Genomic DNA, 19,710 nt, shown 5'->3' on the forward strand with positions numbered 1-19,710 from the left:
TCTACTACTACTTCTTCTTCTTGTTCTTCTTCGATGAGTTTTAACGGCGGTTGGCATCCAATAATAGTTGCATTACCGCCACCTACTAGACTTGAGTATAACTCATGAACTTTACTTGAAAAAGTCAAATAAATCAACAAATACCATATCATCTACCCCTACACTCGTTAAAAACTCATCACCCTACTCCACTATTTAAACATATCTAGTCCTACCTAAGGCCAACAGCCTGAAAGTATGGGACACTACCACTTAATAACACCCCTTCAAATCTCGTACACCCAAATACTTCTCTGCAGCTGCCACCACGACCTCTATTTTCTGCGATGTACGTTCCATCCCTGCAGTACAGTGGATAACCATCACTATGAACGCTAAAAAGCGAATCTTACTGAAGGATATATCACTCTTTGGCCTATCCCTCTACTAATGCAGATATACTACCATACTCACACAAATCCTCTCAGGATCCCTCCCCCTTGACCCATTTGTCTCACCTTTCTTCACTGCCTCAGCATAGGACACCTTCTGCTCTACTCTTGTAACCTCAACCTGCCTCTCTCGCACCAGACATTTCTGATTCCCAGCCCCATGGGCACCCCTTACAATTAACACATACCACTTTCCCCAATGCTACACATTACTTTGTCTCATGCCCTTCTGCACACGTCTCACACCTAGAAACCTCTCTCCTATACACTGCTGCCACATGCCCATAAGCCAGACATCTGTAACAACGTAATGTATTCGGCACGTGAGTTCATATAGGATAAATGAAATATCCTTACATCACATTGTCGGGCAGAGACTCAACATCAAAACTCAAAAGAACAGACAATGACTCTTCTGTTTCCCCATTCATGCCACCCTGTCTGCATCGTACCAAACGACAAGCATCACAAACACCGAAAACTTTCCCTTCACTTGGTCCACTTTCACATTTACCGCTACCCCAATAATCACTGCATTCAATGGCACCCTTTTATTGAGAGCAAAACCAGTCACATCTCTTGTCCCCATTCATTTGGTGTGAAGCACCTGCTCCCTCTGAACAGCAGAAACACAAAATTTTCACAAGACCACTTCGGGTTACCCTCACCGATTCCATAGCAACCAACTCCTTTTCACCAACCCTGAAACAACAAATGGATCAACCAAAAGGCAAGGGTCCACTTTCTCCAAAAATGGTCACTCCTACTGTCACAGACTCATCTTTATTTTGACCATCGGTGCAAGCCTCAGGCTCAGAGGACTTCACCACACCTGCCACATCCAATCATTTGCCCTCATTCGCTTCCATTTCTCCTCCAGACCTCGATTCAACATACGGCTCACTCTGCTTACACGTTCTACCATTCTTCTTCGACAAACCATCTCCTTTTTTCTCAATTTTTACATGACTCAAGCTCACCCTTCCCTCTCTTCGGCCTCCTCTGCCTCTCTTTCCCTCTATTCCTCCTCCATATTCCAAGTATACGTCTCCTTATAATATTGTACTTCTCCTAACATTCATCTCATTCTTGCCATCTCAAGCGATGCCATTTTCTCCTGATCCTGTTTGCCACGTGTTGCCCACTTCATAGGATTTCAATCATTAGCATGGTCATTCCTTTATGCATTGCCTTTCCGAAAAACATATTGGAGCATTTTCTAACCTGTTAGGTGCATAATTCTAACAGGGTGGAAATTTGGAGCCTAGATCAGCTATAGCTCTGTGAGTGAGAAAGATTTAGCTAGCATAATGGTGAACACTTGAACAGGCCTATAAATATAATGTTTAATATAGAGTGCGTTGCGAAAGTATTCGGCCCCCTTGGACTTTGCGACCTTTTGCCACATTTCAGGCTTCAAACATAAAGATATAAACTGTATTTTTTTTGTGAAGAATCAACAACAATCATGAAGTGGAACGACATTTATTGGATATTTCAAACTTTTTTAACAAATCAAAAACTGAAAAATTGGGCGTGCAAAATTATTCAGCCCCTTTACTTTCAGTGCAGCAAACTCTCTCCAGAAGTTCAGTGAGGATCTCTGAATGATCCAATGTTGACCTAAATGACTAATTATGATAAATACAATCCACCTCTGTGTAATCAAGTCTCCGTATAAATGCACTGAAAGTGCGTATAAATGACTGTGATAGTCTCAGAGGTCCGTTAAAAGGGCAGAGAGCATCATGAAGAACAAGGAACACACCAGGCAGGTCCGAGATACTGTTGTGAAGAAGTTTAAAGCCGGATTTGGATACAAAAAGATTTCCCAAGCTTTAAACATCCCAAGGAGCACTGTGCAAGCGATAATATTGAAATGGAAGGAGTATCCGACCACTGCAAATCTACCAAGACCTGGCCGTCCCTCTAAACTTTCAGCTCATACAAGGAGAAGACTGATCAGAGATGCAGCCAAGAGGCCCATGATCACTCTGGATGAACTGCAGAGATCTACAGCTGAGGTGGGAGACTCTGTCCATAGGACAACAATCAGTCGTATATTGCACAAATCTGGCCTTTATGGAAGAGTGGCAAGAAGAAAGCCATTTCTTAAAGATATCCATAAAAATTGTTGTTTAAAGTTTGCCACAAGCCACCTGGGAGACACACCAAACATGTGGAAGAAGGTGCTCTGGTCAGATGAAACCAAAATTGAACTTTTTGGCAACAATGCAAAACGTTATGTTTGGCGTAAAAGCAACACAGCTCATCACCCTGAACACACCATCCCCACTGTCAAACATGGTGGTGGCAGCATCATGGTTTGGGCCTGCTTTTCTTCAGCAGGGACAGGGAAGATGGTTAAAATTGATGGGAAGATGGATGGAGCCAAATACAGGACCATTCTGGAAGAAAACCTGATGGAGTCTGCAAAAGACCTGAGACTGGGACGGAGATTTGTCTTCCAACAAGACAATGATCCAAAACATAAAGCAAAATCCACAATGGAATGGTTCAAAAATAAACATATCCAGGTGTTAGAATGGCCAAGTCAAAGTCCAGACCTGAATCCAATCGATAATCTGTGGAAATAACTGAAAACTGCTGTTCACAAATGCTCTCCATCCAACCTCACTGAGCTTGAGCTGTTTTGCAGCTCTCGATGTGCAAAACTGATAGAGACATTCCCCAAGCGACTTACAGCTGTAATCGCAGCAAAGTATTAACTTAAAGGGCTGAATAATTTTGCACGCCCAATTTTTCAGTTTTTGATTTGTTAAAAAAGTTTGAAATATCCAATAAATGTCGTTCCACTTCATGATTGTGTCCCACTTGTTGTTGATTCTTCACAAAGAAATACAGTTTTATATCTTTATGTTTGAAGCCTGAAATGTGGCTAAAGGTCGCAAAGTTCAAGGGGTTCAATACTTTCGCAAGGCACTGTATTTGTCAAATACAATACGTTTGATGCTTGTACACAATGTCCCCCCAAAAATGTTGTTCCCTACCTCCAATTACTTAAAGGAGAGCCTAATACAGTAAGTTATTAAGTTGTTGGTTTACCTATGTCCAAGGTTTTTGCATGTCATCAGTGTTGGAGATGGGCTGATCTGCTTTCAGTTTAAGCAAACTGACAGTGACTTGGCCTAATCATTCTAAACCCACGCCACTCGTCATTGTTGTCCATCCCCTGCTATTGAGACCGTCCTAGATGACCATTCACTGAGACAATGTTTCCAAAATATGAATTTGATGGAGCTCATTATCCTTCTGCACATTTTTAATGAACCTTTTACATTTGTTCTCTGATGTATCTTTTCCCCCACCCTAGATATGCATACCTTCAGGCTGGAAGGGTGGAGATGGACAGACAGACAGAGCAGACAGATCCCATCACCTGCCCATTGCCACACAGAAGTTATCATGAAGGATTCAGTCAGCCTTGTTTCACCAAGAGGCCTCTCTCAGCCTAGGCTAATTGGCACTAGACTACTTGCTGTTGATATCTGAGGAACAGAGGGCATCAACTGCTGCAGAAGTTGGAGATGACAATGTAGTGTAATATATTTTTCACGTCTGCCATACTTTATTTTATACGATCCTAATGTTTTTTTTTTTATTATACAAGGGAAAACAGAGTTTTGATCAGTCACTTCAGGAACAAGTTAGCTCTTTGCATGGTGCCTCTCTCTCGCTCTCTCTCTCTTTTCTTTCTCTTTTATCTCTTTCTGTCACGCACACACAAACACACACACAGTTGCTCCTTAATTTTTTTTATTACCCTGTCACGTTCTTACAAAGTAATATACTGGCTGAAAGCAATCATATGTCTTTCAAGCATCAGGATACTACCACAATGCATTAATATGAGATGTTACGATTAAAGGGAAAAAAGGAAACATTATGCAGCTTGAACAGGATATGTGTCACTGTTTCTTCCCTCCCGATAACTTCATTTGTTACCCAACTCTCTGGTGTTAATTCCGCTCACCCTCCGCTCCCTCTGTTGCCATGGATATGCTATTCCTATGGCAACTACGGGCCTTTGTGGACGGCCTCAGGTCCCGACCACCGAGGACTCTCAGAACCTTTCATTACATTCCTAGCTCAGACGCTATCAATGACAGTGTTCTCTCTTCCTCTATCTCTCTTTCTTCCCCTCTCCCTCTGTCCTTTTATTTCCCTCTATAGTCTCTCTCCTTCTCTCATCCTCTAACTCTCTCTCCTTTCGCTCTCTCTCGCTTTTTTTCCTCTCTCTCGCGCGCTCTTGCTCGCCACCCTCTCTCTCGGTCTCTCTCTCTCGCCCCCTCTCTCAACCTCTCTCCTGGTTTTATTTTGCATAATCACAAGCATGCTGTTACCTTAATTTCAGAGCACATTCCATATGTGAGCCAGGGTCTCAAGCGCAGTAGGCAATGTGACTGTGCATGTATGCTTTATGACACCGAGCCTTTTACAGCTGTATTATAGAGGGGGGAATTACAGACGCTCTGTGACCACTCTCAGTTTAGCACAGTCAGTGATGGTAATTAGGACTATCAGTGGTCTAAGTATTCTTGTGGGAGAGAGGGAAGGAGGAGCAGCTGTGATCAGATTTATAGAGTAGTTTGTATATCCCTGTCTGGAGGGTGAATGAATGAACGGTGGCAAAGAGAAACCAGAGTCATGTCTTTAATGATGCATGAGGAGTCTTGAAGCAGGCCAGAGCAGAGACAATGCCTGGCTGGCAGAGAAAGGAGTCCTGTGACAGTGAGAGTGAGAGTGAGAGTGGCGGTGGGTACTTGCAACTAGAGTTGGTGCTGACACAAGTGCTACAGTTGGGGCTGACTCTGAAGGCCCAAGTTAGATCCAGTCTGTTCCAGTCCTAGTCCCTCTGCATGTCTAGGGCCTTAAGCGGGCAGAGTCTGGTGACCAGGTGGGGGGTCTCCTCTCCACCTGTCGAATGAGCGCTGTCAGCATTGGGGGGTACCACGGTCTGCGGGTGGGCTCGGCCCTGCTTAGCATCGTGGCGGGGTGCATCATTATCGGGGTGTCGAGGGAGTGTGATGCGGATGCCGTAGGGGGAATCTTCCTCGGTGCGGGGGGGCTGGGTGAGTACATCCAGAACTCCAACTAGTCTTTGATTTTGTTGAGTGCTATGCAATGTACTATGGAATGTTGCATAGCATGTTTTACATTGGTAATTGCAGGGCATAGCATTGTAAGAGGCATGCAGACATTATTTATAGCTACAGTATACAGCTTGCCTACAGAAATGTACTGGTAGCTTATTCAGTTCAGAAACTACTGCCTATTTGATGGTGGCACCACAAGTGGGTCATTTCCCCAATAGATAAAACTTCATGCAAATTGAATGTACTCTTTTTTCACCTCTGTGGTCTATCTTGAAAATATTTACACTCCAGGCTGTCGTTTCTTCAACAAAAACATCTATCTTTATTCCTAACTGTAACTGAGGGATTTTATACTGCAATGTTGAAACAGTAGACAATTTGATCTCTATCCTAAGGTGTCATATGGGTCTAAGAGGCTTTCCTTTCTCAGGTGTACAAGACTTGCTGCAATGTCTAATATTTGCGAAGTCCTGTAGCAGACTGTGTGAATGATCAGTGGCCCTTGACATTTTCCATCCACTTCCATCAAAAACACACCTGGGGATCAGTTGATCCGCTGGTGTAATCTAAGACAGTTGATAGCATCATGGGGAGCAGGGTATTCCACCCACCCAGGAGATTAAGTGCAGTGTCAGAGAGTAGAAAACAAGTGGCCGGCTTTTGATCTACACTGACTGCAGAGTATAAGTCATTCAAAGTCAACTTGGACCGCTGACTTTGAACATCCCAAAACAATTTTTTTTGTGGCTTTTCCTTGTAATTAAACAACAACTTATTGCTTAACAAGACAATATGGTAGCATCTTTGACATTTTGTATGGAGAACTACGTCACACAGACAGCCCCTTCTTGCACTGCAGAATCAAATGTTGTTTCCTGAAGTGCAGGTGTCCTCTTATTATTTGCTCCAAAGAGGACAATCACTGATCCAAGTAGGCTACATCTGTGGCTATGAACTGACTGAACAAAACTCTGTGTTCTTGGGAGGATCTTTTCGCTCCTTGGCCGCCTGGTGAGATGTTCTGACAGCATAGACATGCATCACACACAGGCACACTCAGGACCAGCCACTGTTCAATAGCAGATCTCTCTGTGGTTTAGAAGGGAAATCAATAAGTGTGTTCAGCCTGCCTGCCCAAGGGTAGCTAGAGCTATTTGGATGCATTCACAAGTCCTAGTGGGCTCCTGAGACTGCAGGAGGGGCAGGGTAAGAGAAAATCCACTTAGCCTACCAGTAGGCTAACCATCGTATGGGAGCTAATTTATAGTTGAGTAGCACCAAACGGGCATCTGTCTCCTTTTTTCACACTGACCAGGATGCTGATAAAGACCCATTTCAGTCAAACATCTTAAAAATACTTGAAGAAACATTTTCAAAATTTCCAACTTCATATTCAGCATTTTCAGCACCACCCAACATCAACATATTATATGTAAAAATTGTGGTTTCTATGTTTTGTAGTAAAAAAAAAGATACAGGAAGAGAATTGTATTATTGACTGTATGTTTGTTTTACTCCATGTGTAACTCTGTCGTTGTATCTGTCAAACTGCTTTGCTTTATCTTGGCCAGGTCGCAATTTTAAATGAGAACTTGTTCTCAACTTGCAGGTTAAATAAAGGTGAAATAAAATTTTAAAAGAAGTGTTTCCAAGGACATCATTTGCCTACCAATTTTATACTAATATGTCGACGATGTCATTGGAAACACTTATCTTCCTGTATCTTCTTTTACTACAAAACATAGAAACACGCCATTGGGGGTGGTGCTGGAGATGATGAATATGAAGTTCAAACATTTTGAAATGTCCCTTTAAAATTAAGTTGGCAGCTTGTCATTAAATACAATATGCATGAGCAGGGAGATAGTAATTTAGGATTGTGTTTGTTGAGCCACTTGAAGGCAATGTAACTTAATGAGATATGCCCCCTATTTCTCCCCAGTGTATGTTTGTGCTGTCCCTATGTCATTGTAACTTTCTTTGTTTTATCTGCCAATTGTTTTTTGAGAACCCACAATGAAATATATTAATCAGCGATTTTATTACATCACTAACTCTGGTCCGTGCCTAAGACCAAACACTAGCTTCCTTCTGTTTGTTAATTGACATTTACAGTATCCAAAATTATACTTGAAACCACCCTAATATGCTACAATCAATACAAATCAGTCAAAGAAGGTGAACTCCTACACTTGCAGTACTACACTCTTATTAGTAGTTCAACACCATGGTCAACTGATATCAATTAGTGTCAACATTGTCTTTCTTTTCCAGGCCTCCTCATCGCTGTCTTCCCCTTCATAAGAGCCTGGCTCAACATTAACAACATTCTCCCCACCTTGGGCAAGTTATTTATGTCTCCCATTAGATTTTATTTCAAGCAAATCCATTTGTAAGAATTTGTTTCTTTTAAAAAAGTCCTCTGCTCTTCACAGGAAACTTCAGAGTGCACCCTATGCCTGCTAACCCTCCTGGCCCTGAGCAACCAGAGACACTGAAACGAGAAGGTAAATGTCAGATGGTTATGTTTATAGTTTTTAGTTGCTGTGGTTCAATTGCTGTTGTCCCCAGTGTTGGAGTCAGTTCTACGTAGTTCAAACTCATACAATTCATTGTAGAGAACATTTTTTGTGAACAACAGTGACAGTTAATCCATGATACCTTGGCAGAGATCTGACTAAATCTGTAGGCTGGGCCAGATAGGACATGATAATGAACTATGCCAGGAGAGTGTGTGATGAAAGAGCATTCTCATTACATTAGAGAATACTCATCACACTCACTCCTTTATACTCTTTGATGAGATGGAGATTGCTTTGAACAACAGCAATTGGGCTGGAGAGTTATGTCTGAAGGATGCTGCACAGGCACCGCAGTCACTTACCATAGCAGTTTGTCTATTCTATAATAAAAATCATGTGGAGAGATGGCTAGACTAAGTTGTATAAGCCACAGATAGCTAAGGACAGCCGAACCATTGCATAGCCAGTAGTGTTTATTTGGTTATACTTCTCTCATTTCTCAGACAGGCATGGGCTAATAATGCATATTTCATTCACATTGTATATGAACATATATTTCGCTTTAGGTAGATGTTGTATAATGAATATGTATACTTCATAGATACTCCGATTGTTCAATGTGACCCAGAGGTTGTTGTTGTGTTCCCTTTCATCTGACAGCGACTCAGAGCCAGCTGAATCTGGAGCGCTCTAAGAGCCGGATGGGGACATTTGTTGATGCCGGACCGATAGCTGAGGCCTCCGCAGATGAGGGGTGAGACATGTCAGACAGATGGACATGCAGACACACATAAACATACACACACACACTTGGACAGATGCATGTCTGGATATTTCTTCACATTTGAAATATACATGTATATTTTAGTTTCACAGTGTATCCTGGGGAATCCCTTTGCTTGTGAATGTAATCAGCTGATGATGCCGAGCTAACAGACAGACACTCAGTGGCACTCCAGAGCAATGGAATGATTTGCTTTGCAGCCTGCTTGTATGTATGCTGCTATGCTCCTGCCTGCTTCTTTCTCACCCAGTTCAATAAAGGTGTTTGATAGTCTCTGATGGGACCAGGTGAATGCTAATGGTATCATTTGGAGTCAGTGGCACTGGCAGACTATCCTGCTTTGTGTTGATACTACCGTGACCTTCTCATGATAACATTTAGCTATTATGAACAGAGGATAATAGCAGAGCTATTATTATCACACAGCGTTAAATTAAATCATAAGGCAACAGTGAGAATACAGAGGCTAACTGTTGATGTCGAAAATGAAACAAGTTAAGCACTGAAGCATATAAAACATTAGCATTGCTATCTAACAAATGTATGTTTTCATAGATCAAGTGTGTTTTGCGTGTATTCTTTCTCCCCCCAATAATAAGGAAAAATTATCCGAACCAATTCAGTACAAAGGACCGATATGGCTGTCCTGTCTCCTAAGTCGATTAGAACAGTACTATAAGTACCCAAATGTACTGAAGAGAAGGAGACCTCTATCCCTTGTCATAACCAAGAAATCAAGTTGCTCCGGATATTGTTGCCTTGGTAACCAAGAGACCGCTGATTTCATTCATTGGCTGAGTCTGGGTGATATTCACCAACCTTGCAGGTCATGCATGTCTGATCCAGTTAGACTCACTCGTGCACACATCCACACACGTGGGCATGCATGTACATGCGCGCACACACACACAGTACCTCACAAACAAATGTATTCATCATGACCTCTACTAACACTCCCACTATTCTGTTGCAGGACATCCTCAGACATGCCAGACATCTTGTCCAGACGAAAGTTCAAGCAGACCCTCCCTGATCCAGACCTCCCGTAAATTGGTTTTATAGCAGCCACACAGCACACATCTCTCGTACACGTCTACTCAGATTTGAGTTCACCCTCAAATGGACTTCACAAGTTGGTGAATCAGATGTTTACTTACTTCAACAATACAATTCAAAAGCTACATACTGTGCCTTCTCCTAAATATCGAGAGGAATACACATTTTCTTCCACAATGTCTCATTTTATTAGCAATATTATTCTTATACATATATATATATATGAGAGTGCTTTTGAAAAGAGGCAACAACTACAGACTAAACTCAAATAAAGCCTACGACTTCATGGAAAATAAACCTGGTAAAAATGTCACAGCCTTCACAAACCAATACACGCTGAAAAGATACAAATGCATTTGTTAGATACAACAATGCGACTTCATTTTAAAAGCTTCTATATAAATCAGAATTTAACAGCTGGACTGATCCTACAGCCTTGGTAGGCACAATAACCCTGAAGCAAATATCAGCAGATTAAAAAAAATAATCACAAAAAAATGAAATCAACCAAAAATAAATATTAGACACTCTTAAAAAATATATATATTAAAAACTTTGGAAGCGTTCAACTTTCCAGCTGAAATAATACATTTAATGAAAAATTATATAAATATCATAAAGCAAAAATGTACACATATTACATTATCTGATGAAATTGCTTTAGAAAGGGACATGAGACAGGGATGTCCTCCCTCTACCCTCCTGTTTGCACTGGCAAATTAAACTGCTTGCAGAAAGAATTAAGCAGGACCCAAACGTAACAGTTATCAGTATTGGTAAACATGAATATAAACTCAACTTATTTGCTGAAGATCTCCTGATATACCTGAATCATACAAATTTTAATAATGGAAACAGGAAAAATAATACGTCGTGCTCTACAGCAATCCTTTCAGTGGATCACAAAAAAATATGAAATACTTACGATGCTTAATAACAAATATGTAAAGGTAACTTTAGCCCATTATTCAACAACATGAAAGCAGAACTAATTAAATGGAACAATCTCACCACAAATCTTGCAGGTAGAATAAACCTCTTTAGAATGGCATGGCTCCCAAAGTTTTAATATTTATTCTAGGTAATACCAATTACCCCACCAAAGACATTCTTTAAAAGAGTATTCTTGGCCATAACAGACATCATATGGGCAAATAAAACTCATAGAATAAATCAAGTTTCACATGTCCCTAAATCTGAGGCTGGTTTTAACTTTTCAGATTTGGAATTGTATTAACTTGTCACACAAGGCTTTTACTTGCGACATATTGTTAAATACGCTAAAGAGGAACTATGGGTACATATTGAAGATGCACATGCTCATCCCCAGAATCTTTTCATGTGTCTATTTTCAAAGAATCGAGCTAAGAACATTAACAACTTCATAGTTTAGTACAATATAACAACATAGAAGAAAGTGAAACAGATTCTACAAGAACCAATATCAATCACTCCCTAAAAAGAGACCCCTATGGAACAATCCTTGGATAGCTTTTCAGAATTTACCGATAAATTGGCCCACAAATGTTATAACACGTCATTTCAAGCTGATAGTTTTTGGACATCAAAGCAATGTTGAGGAAATCCTATTCGAGTCAGAAAATGATATTCATATGATAGGTAAGATATACAAAACCTTACAGATAGCATATCCAACCAACAATCTCTTAGAAACAAATATACATTATTGGAACCAAGACGTACAAATAACTGATATTAGCACAAGATGCAGGGAATGTTGGAACACAACTAAGAAAATTACATTTAATCGTTTACGTTTAATCCACTATAAACAAATGTATAGACTTTATAATACAAGAAACAAAATTCACAAATTCTACAGCACAAAAGCAGTCACGTCTTAAGTGTAAAACTAACAATGACTCAATAATCCATGCCTTCTGGGAACGCTATAAAGTTAAAGTCATGGGCAGAGTTGGCTGTCAGAAGTATTACAATGTAAATGTACTTTTAATCCATCTGTCTGCATATTTCAAGACCTGGCATATGAGGGTGAAGTGGACTATACTTTTCTCTTCAATCATTTAAAAAAAAAACGTCTACATCCTCCATCGTTAACACAATGGAAAAGTCAAATGCTTTATTATTTAAATGTTCAAAGTGAGTGGGTGACGGAGGGAAACATTTGGTGCAGTTTGAAGCCATGTGGCGGAGAGTGATTTGGGTTATGGACATGGGGGTGTGAGCTGGTAGGTCTGGGCAGGTGTGATGATCTTGATATTTGTGTGCATTTGTTTTGTATTGTTAAAAAAAACAAGATTCAAGTGGTGATTATGGCTTTTAACAATTAGCAACGGTCATCGAAATTGTTAAGTTTATAAAAACAATTATAATAAATGCAACAGTTGGACAATGGATGAAGATACTCCCAACGTTTAGAATTTGTATAATCCATCAGATATTGACAACATTTTAGTACATAAAACCTTTTACTGGCATGGAAAAATAATGAATGGAGTTCAGTGATTTTGATGGGAATTCAGGTATTGAATTTATTGTAAAATTTCACTTTTTTCTTAGGATGCACTCATATGTACCGTTTCTTACTGTATCGGGTCTTTTATTATATTTTGTGTTCAATAAAGAACTATTTGTACCTCCTTTGCATACATACACACACTGAGTGTATTTGCATATATTAAGTCGTAAGTTAACATACACTTAGTTTGGAGTCATTAAAACTCATTTTTCAACCACTCCACAAATTTCTTGTTAACAAACTAGTTTTAGCAAGTCGGTTAGAACATCTACTTTGTGCATGACACAAGTCATTTTTCCAACAATTGTTTGCAGATTTCACTTATAATTCACTGTATCACAATTCCAGTGGGTCAAAAGTTTACATACACTAAATTGACTGCATTTAAACAGCCTGGAAAATTTCAGACAATGATGTCATGGCTTTAGAATCTTCTGATAGGCTAATTGACATAATTTGAGTCAATTGGAGGTGTACCTGTGGATGTATTTCATCGCCGACCTTTAAACTCAGTGCCTCTTTGCTTGACATCATGGGAAAATCAAAATAAATCCGCGAAGACCTAAGAAAAAAAATTGCAGACCTCCACAAGTCTGGTTCATCCTTGGGAGCAATTTCCAAACGCCAAAAGGTACCACATTCATGTGTACAAGCAATAGCACGCAAGTATAAACACCATGGGACCACGCAGCCGTCATACCGCTCAGGAAGGAGATGTGTTCTGTCTCCTAGAGATGAATGTACTTTGGTGTGAAAAGTGCAAATCAATCCCAGAACAACAGCAAAGGACCTTGTGAAGATGCTGAAAGAAACAGGTACAGAATTATCTCTATCCACAGTAAAACGAGTCATATATCGATATAACCTGAAAGGCCACTCAGCAAGGAAGAAGCCACTGCTCCAAAACCGCCATAAAGACAGACTACGGTTTGCAACTGCACATGGGGAGAGATGTCCTCTGGTCTGATGAAACAAAATAGAACTGTTTGGCCATAATGACCATCGTTATGTTTAGAGGAAAAAGGGGGATGCTTGCAAGCCGAGGAACACCATCCCAACCGTGGCAGCATCATGTTGTGCGGTGCTTTGCTGCAGGAGGGACTAGTGCACTTCACAAAATAGATGGCATCATGAGGCAGGAAAATTATGTGGATATACTGAAGCAACATCTCAAGACATCAGTCCAGAAGTTAAAGCTTGGTCGCAAATGTGTCTTCCAAATGGACAATGAGCTCAAGCATACTTCCAAAGTTGTGGCAAAATGTCGGACAACAAAGTCAAGCTATTGGAGTGGCCATCACAAAGACCTCAATGCTATAGAAAATTTGTGGGAAGAACTGAAAAAGTGTGTGTGAGCAAGAAGGCCTACAAACCTGATTCAGTTACACCAGCTCTGTCAGGAGGAATGGGCCAAAATTCACCCAACTTATTGTCGGAAGCTTGTGGAAGGCTACCCGAAACGTTTGACCCAAGTTAAACAATTTAAAGGTAATGCTACCAAATACTAATTGAGTGTATGTAAACGTCTGACCCACTGGTAATGTGATGAAAGAAATAAAAGCTGAAATAAATCATTATCTCTACTATTATTCTGACATTTCACATTCTTAAAATAAAGTGGTGATCCTAACTGATCTAAAACAGGGAATATTTACTGGGATTAAATTTCAGGAATAGTGAAAAACTGAGTTTAAATGTATTTGGCTAAGGTGTATGTAAACTTCAGACTTCAACTGTATAACATGATTTGACATAATTTTATCTCTGGCCATTTATCAACGGAAAGCCAATAGAGGTCATTACTGTTTGACAGGGCATTACATTTCTGTGGTTGTAATGTGAACTGGGGAAAAATGACAGGCACAAGCAAGAAAGTGTAGCAGGAGTAAAATAAAAGCAATCAACATAGTGCAATTTAAGTGACAAGTTGTTCTTGCAATATATAGATGGCTGAAAAAGACAGATCCTCAGGTGGGTGGGGCATCTGCATTGCTACTATTTGAAACTGATGGGTGAACCCTTACATGCTGTCTAGACCGGGGGTGCGCATGTTGATTTTGTACATCCACACCAGATGCGATCCAGACAGGAGGTTGAAATATCAAAACAAATTCTGAACCAACTATATTAATTTGGTGACAGGTCGAAACACATTACATTCATGGAAATTTTGCTAGCTTGCTTGCTTTTTCTAGCTAATTTGTCCTGTGATATTTTACCTGAAATGCATAAGGTCCTTTTTTCTGGATCTTTGTAGATTATACAGACCCTGGTTTGAATCCAGGCTGTAGTATCACATCCGGCCGTGATTGGGAGTTCCATAGGGCGGTGCACAATTGGTCTAGCGTCTTCCAGGGTTGGTCGGTGTAGGCTGTCATTGTAAATACTAATTTGTTCTTAACTGACTTGCCTAGTAAAATAAAGGTTACATTTAAAAAATCAAATAAAAACAATTTTAGTACCCCCTTTTCGTTATATCCAATTGGTATTTACAGTCTTGTCCCATCGCTGCAACTCATGAATGGACTCGGGAGAGGGGAAGGTTGAGAGCCATGGGTCCTCTGAAACACGACCCTGCCAAGCAGCACTGCTTCTTGACACACTGCTCGCTTAACCCAGAAGCCAGCCTCACCAATGTGTCAGAGGAAACACGGTCCAACTGGCGACCGTGTCAGCATGCCCACACCCGGCCTGCCACAGGAGTCACTAGAGCGTAATGGGACAAGGACAACCCCAGCCAGCCAAAACCTCCCCTAACCCAAACAATTGTGTGACACCTCATGGATCTCCCAGTCACAGCTGGCTGCGACACAGCCCGGGATCAAACCTGGATCTGTAGTGACATCTCTAGCGACATCTCTAGCACTGCAATGCGCCACTCGGGAGTCTTTGTAGAATTCTTACCCATTTTGAAGCACACCAAATCATGTGTTATCTACTCTGACATTTAATCCACAGATAAAAGGGGAAACTAATACATTCTAGTAATCTCTCCTCCTTCAGTGGTAGTCTTCTTCTTCTTATTCTTATTCTGTGGACTTTATATGTTGTTTGGCAACCAACTTTAAGGTGCATTACCACCACCAACTGGACTGGAGTGTGGACCTCAAGTTCATCTTTCAATCACCCACATCTGTATAAGCTCCTAAAAACCAATGAGGAGATGGGAGAGGGGGATTTGCAGCATGTTAAGCATCTAAAATATAACCCATTTCTATTTTAGCGCCTGGCTACACAGACGCTAGTTGAAGCGGCATGTTACATAATGAAGCGACGTTAAACCAACACCTAGCAAACTCGTCAAGGGCTTTGGACCTCTTGGCATAATGGTGAAGGCATTGGCTTGACGGTCCCTGGACCTGGGTTTGAGTACCGGTCGGAGCTTCCCCTTGAATTCGCTACAATATGAAAATCTTAGACTCTGTAGGGAGATGCACGATTACAACTTATTTTATCGTCGCTCACATTTTATGACTGAACACCATTTGCTGACATGCTCACTCCCAAGCACATGCACGCACGCACACCACAATGCACCCTCATAGTGAAACACAATGCATTTATATTCAGGAGAGGCAGAATACATTAGGCAGAGTGACTGCTTCATGCATAGCGGTGTGGGGAAAACGATGTGCTCTGATGTAGACTAAAGCATGATGTGCGCTCTGAGCCTGGGATTGAACAATACAGTATTTTCCTGGCTTCTCGTCTCACTGTGAGGATCTTTAGATCCACAACTTTATTTGAAATCAGGAGTTTACATCTAAGTTATTGTCAACCACAATACCTATTTTCATAGCAGGAGATTGTGGCTGAGGTTTCTGTCTGATTTGGAAGAAGCCTCTAATGAATATACGTTTCAGTAAGGCTACATTTGACATAATTACAACTAATTTCAAATGCAGCACTTTTCATTTACAGTGGCCTTTTCACGGAATAACAATGCAAATACTTGGAAATTACTGTGTTTCCATTCCATTGTAGGCATTGAAAGATGATTGCCGCTCCGGGGAGCATATGTTTTTCAGATGTAGCTAGTTTCGAATTTCAAATGCTTGAAAGAAGAATGGTTTATTCCCATGTGTTTATAGCCCGAATGCCAGTCTGTTTGTACTATCCTGCCAACTCCTTGTCGCTCATTGTCATGCCAAACAATAATCAGCAATGGAGTTGGCTCGAACACAAACATATCATGCAGTATCAAGGTGCTCAAAAAAAGTATGGCTAGCCTACTTGCAATATGTTCAATGCGGTATTAGCTTTGAATAGCTTGTTTTAGGACCGGGATCTGTCAACCGTCATCGTCGCCCCCCCTCCCCTTCTCCACAACACCAAGGGGAGCGGTGAATATCATGGTGTTGTATGGAGGCAAGATACTCGTTATCAATCATAGTCAAATCAAATGTATTTATATATCCCTTCTTACATCAGCTGAAATCTCAAAGTGCTGTACAGAAACCCAGCCTAAAACCCCAAACAGCAAGCAGTGCAAGTGTAGAAGCACATATTATATTGTGCTACCCAGTGAGGAGAGGCAGAACGTCTCAAGCACTGAGAAAACTAGATCTAAGTGCTTTTTAAAGATTGGATTCATCGCAGAAACCTTACATAACCTACCCCTCAAAAACTTGAGCGTTGTCATTCACAAAACTGGCGGGATTATGGAAACGCACCGATGCTTTTCTCTAAAGAGCACCACCTTCTTGAGCAAAGAATATTACGATAATTAGACAGGTCTTATGTAGGCTACATTGTGAACAATGCTGCTATTGAAATGGACATAATCTTGTGTACTAAGAGTTTTATGTATCCTATAATTGTATAGGCGTCATGTATCCGACTGCACAGTCACGTGGACACCATATGTCAAGACCAATACCTTCACCTGAATAAGCCTCTCCCACAGATGCACTGCACTACGTTGACTGGCCATTGTTGTGACATTTCATATTGATTGAATGGCTCACTATGATATGATCAATCTGAAAACCAATACTTCGGCGTCTACAAGTAGTTCCAACCTGACCATCCATGTGCGAATGTTATTCGGATTGAAAATGCGTGTTGGCGATGTAATTCTTCAGGAATCTTCAGGTATTCTGAATATCAGCACAGAAGGTAGGATGAAGCGCTGAAATCTGTTAATTTAAACGTTATATGCAACAGATCAGTACAACTATGAATACAATTATATTTTATTTGATTGCTGGGCGCGTTCTACAACAATGCTCAATGCTCAGATAGGCTATACAGCTACATCAAACATGCCATTTCATTTTTCGGGGCAATAGATAATAGCAAACATAATCTGTATGAAATCATAGGTTTTAAAAAATACATTCTAAAACCGTCTATGCACTTGACTGATTTTCATTTCATTTTGGTGGGGTGTATGTATGATGATGAATGAAAAGGGTCTGTCTGGTTGCTACTCAGCAATTAAAACCGTATTCACTTACAAGCCTGACATGAATGAATGCAGTCACTGTTCAGTAAGTTTACATATAATATTGTATATCTATGTAAGATACTTCACCAGACAAGTCATAATGTATTTACTCAGTCATTGGTTATGATCAAAATTGTATAGGTAAATGGCTCAAATGTAAATACAAATGTAGATAGGCCAGGGTTTCCCAATAGGTGCCCTGTTGGTGATTCTATTTGGCCCCCCAAGTTTTCTGAGCAAAAACCATTTTATTTATTTAAAAGTTTGTTGTTGGACATAGGACTGTAAAATCACCAGAATATTATCTCAAAGTGATTTTAATTTAGGTTGAATCAGTTCAAAGTTATTTCATTTTTGTTTTTAGCTGTTTCCAAGTATTTACACGCATTCATAGAGAAGCATATGTGATCGTGTCCCAATGTAGCCTAATTAAGGTTTGAAATGATTTTGTTTACTATACTGCTATACTGTAATGTGCAGTGGACTGGAGGAGTTGCAGGGGAGTATTCAGTGTTGTATGAGCCAGAGACCGAGTTAAATTAAGCACGACGTGAGCTTCCTGACCAAGGGCCCTTGATGGGTCTCTTGATAGTATTTTAATTGTGTTTTAGTGTTCAAACCAAGGCTAGAATTATCATCATAATGTCATTATATAAACTACAATTATTGAAACACTGTGGTGTATGAATTACACCATCATTGAACATGAGTTCCGAATGCTCCTTTCCAGTGTCCTTGTCCTTTATTTGTTTCCCTACTCAAAATCAAAATCTGATATAGCTGAAAACACATGTAACTTAATCAGTTTTACATTTTATTTCCTGCTCTGATTCAGGTGCTTTTACACTGTGAACAATCAGTCAGCACAGCCATGGCCTCCGTCGGTGGTCTGTTGCCAAGGGGAATAGTCCTGGCTGAAGGATAGAGAGAGAAGTGGAGAGAGGGGGAGTGAAAAGGCAGCCTTGTGGTGCAGAAGAAGAGATGGTCATCACTGACAGGAGCTCCAGCACTCTTGGGCCCAAGAAGAATGAACAGAAGAAGAGGGCATCCCGCCCCCATGGCCTGCCCTCCCCGGCGCTGTGCTGCGCGTGTGGCTTGTGCATCATGCTGGCAGGCATCAACATCACCCTGGTGGGGGCGTTTGCCTTCAGCACCATGGTGCCCTCTACCAACCCTCCCATCATCATAGGGCCCATCCTGCTTCTGGTGGCCTTCTCTTTCTTCGGGGCGTGCTGTGTCTGCAGCCGCCTGCCCCCTGCCCAGGGCTCCCGGAGGTCTAAGGTGGGCGGAAGGAGCATGGGGAGGATGGGGCGTGGAGGTTTAGCCGGGGGAGTGACGTTTGAGATTGAGACGAGTGAGCACACATTGCAGGACACGACAGCAGTACAGCTCAGCCCCTCAGCCTCACCTGGGTCATCCCGGGCATCCAGCCCCGAGCGGGATGCTTCTCCTGACCCCGCACCCCCAGGGACCTTCAAGCTCTTCACCATGGAGACCAATGGCCCCACCTCCGCCACGGCATGCTATTCCGCCTCCTCGGCAGGGGGAGGGGCTGTGAGGCTCAACCTGCCACGTGATGATGTGGCCACCTAGCACTCCCCTGATTAACACATTGTAGCATGAGCATCGTGCCCCAGGGGACTGACGCAAAACTATGTGGGCTGTGACGGTCATGGAATTTTGGATGACGGTAATTGGCCAGCCAAGTGAGTACGGTCTCAGTAATAACCACTCGAAAAGCAAAAAAAAAATAATAATAATTATACATTTCATGTTGCTAAAAGGTCAGTCAAGTTCTTCCACACCGATCTTGACAAACCATTTCTGTATGGACCTCGCTTTGTGCATGGG

General features: G+C 41.3%; 2 protein-coding genes across 2 annotated transcripts; both read left to right on the forward strand.

Moving 5' to 3' along the window:
- Positions 1-5,201: 5,201 nt before the first annotated feature.
- On the forward strand, positions 5,202-12,527 carry kncn (kinocilin). Its single transcript, XM_029641898.2, has 5 exons — positions 5,202-5,524; positions 7,823-7,891; positions 7,984-8,055; positions 8,731-8,824; positions 9,828-12,527. The coding sequence occupies exons 1-5, from the start codon at positions 5,377-5,379 to the stop codon at positions 9,901-9,903; spliced, it is 459 nt and encodes a 152-aa protein (XP_029497758.1). The 5' UTR covers positions 5,202-5,376; the 3' UTR covers positions 9,904-12,527.
- A 6,197-nt stretch (positions 12,528-18,724) lies between these two features.
- Positions 18,725-19,452, forward strand: LOC115114016 (transmembrane protein 275-like). Its single transcript, XM_029641948.2, has one exon. The coding sequence runs from the start codon at positions 18,841-18,843 to the stop codon at positions 19,450-19,452; it is 612 nt and encodes a 203-aa protein (XP_029497808.1). The 5' UTR covers positions 18,725-18,840.
- Positions 19,453-19,710: the final 258 nt, after the last annotated feature.

The sequence above is a fragment of the Oncorhynchus nerka genome, linkage group LG9b (assembly GCF_034236695.1).
Source record: "Oncorhynchus nerka isolate Pitt River linkage group LG9b, Oner_Uvic_2.0, whole genome shotgun sequence".
NCBI lineage: Eukaryota > Metazoa > Chordata > Actinopteri > Salmoniformes > Salmonidae > Oncorhynchus > Oncorhynchus nerka.

What these genes read in the sequence shown, in the direction of transcription:
- kncn (XM_029641898.2), top strand. Translation starts at nt 5,377, where the DNA reads ATGAGCGCTGTCAGCATTGGGGGGTACCACGGTCTGCGGGTGGGCTCG. An exon ending in CCTCGGTGCGGGGGGGCTGG is followed by an intron (nt 5,525 to 7,822) that starts GTGAGTACATCC and finishes TTTCTTTTCCAG; the next exon opens with GCCTCCTCATCGCTGTCTTC. An exon ending in GAGGCCTCCGCAGATGAGGG is followed by an intron (nt 8,825 to 9,827) that starts GTGAGACATGTC and finishes ATTCTGTTGCAG; the next exon opens with GACATCCTCAGACATGCCAG.
- LOC115114016 (XM_029641948.2), top strand. Translation starts at nt 18,841, where the DNA reads ATGGTCATCACTGACAGGAGCTCCAGCACTCTTGGGCCCAAGAAGAAT.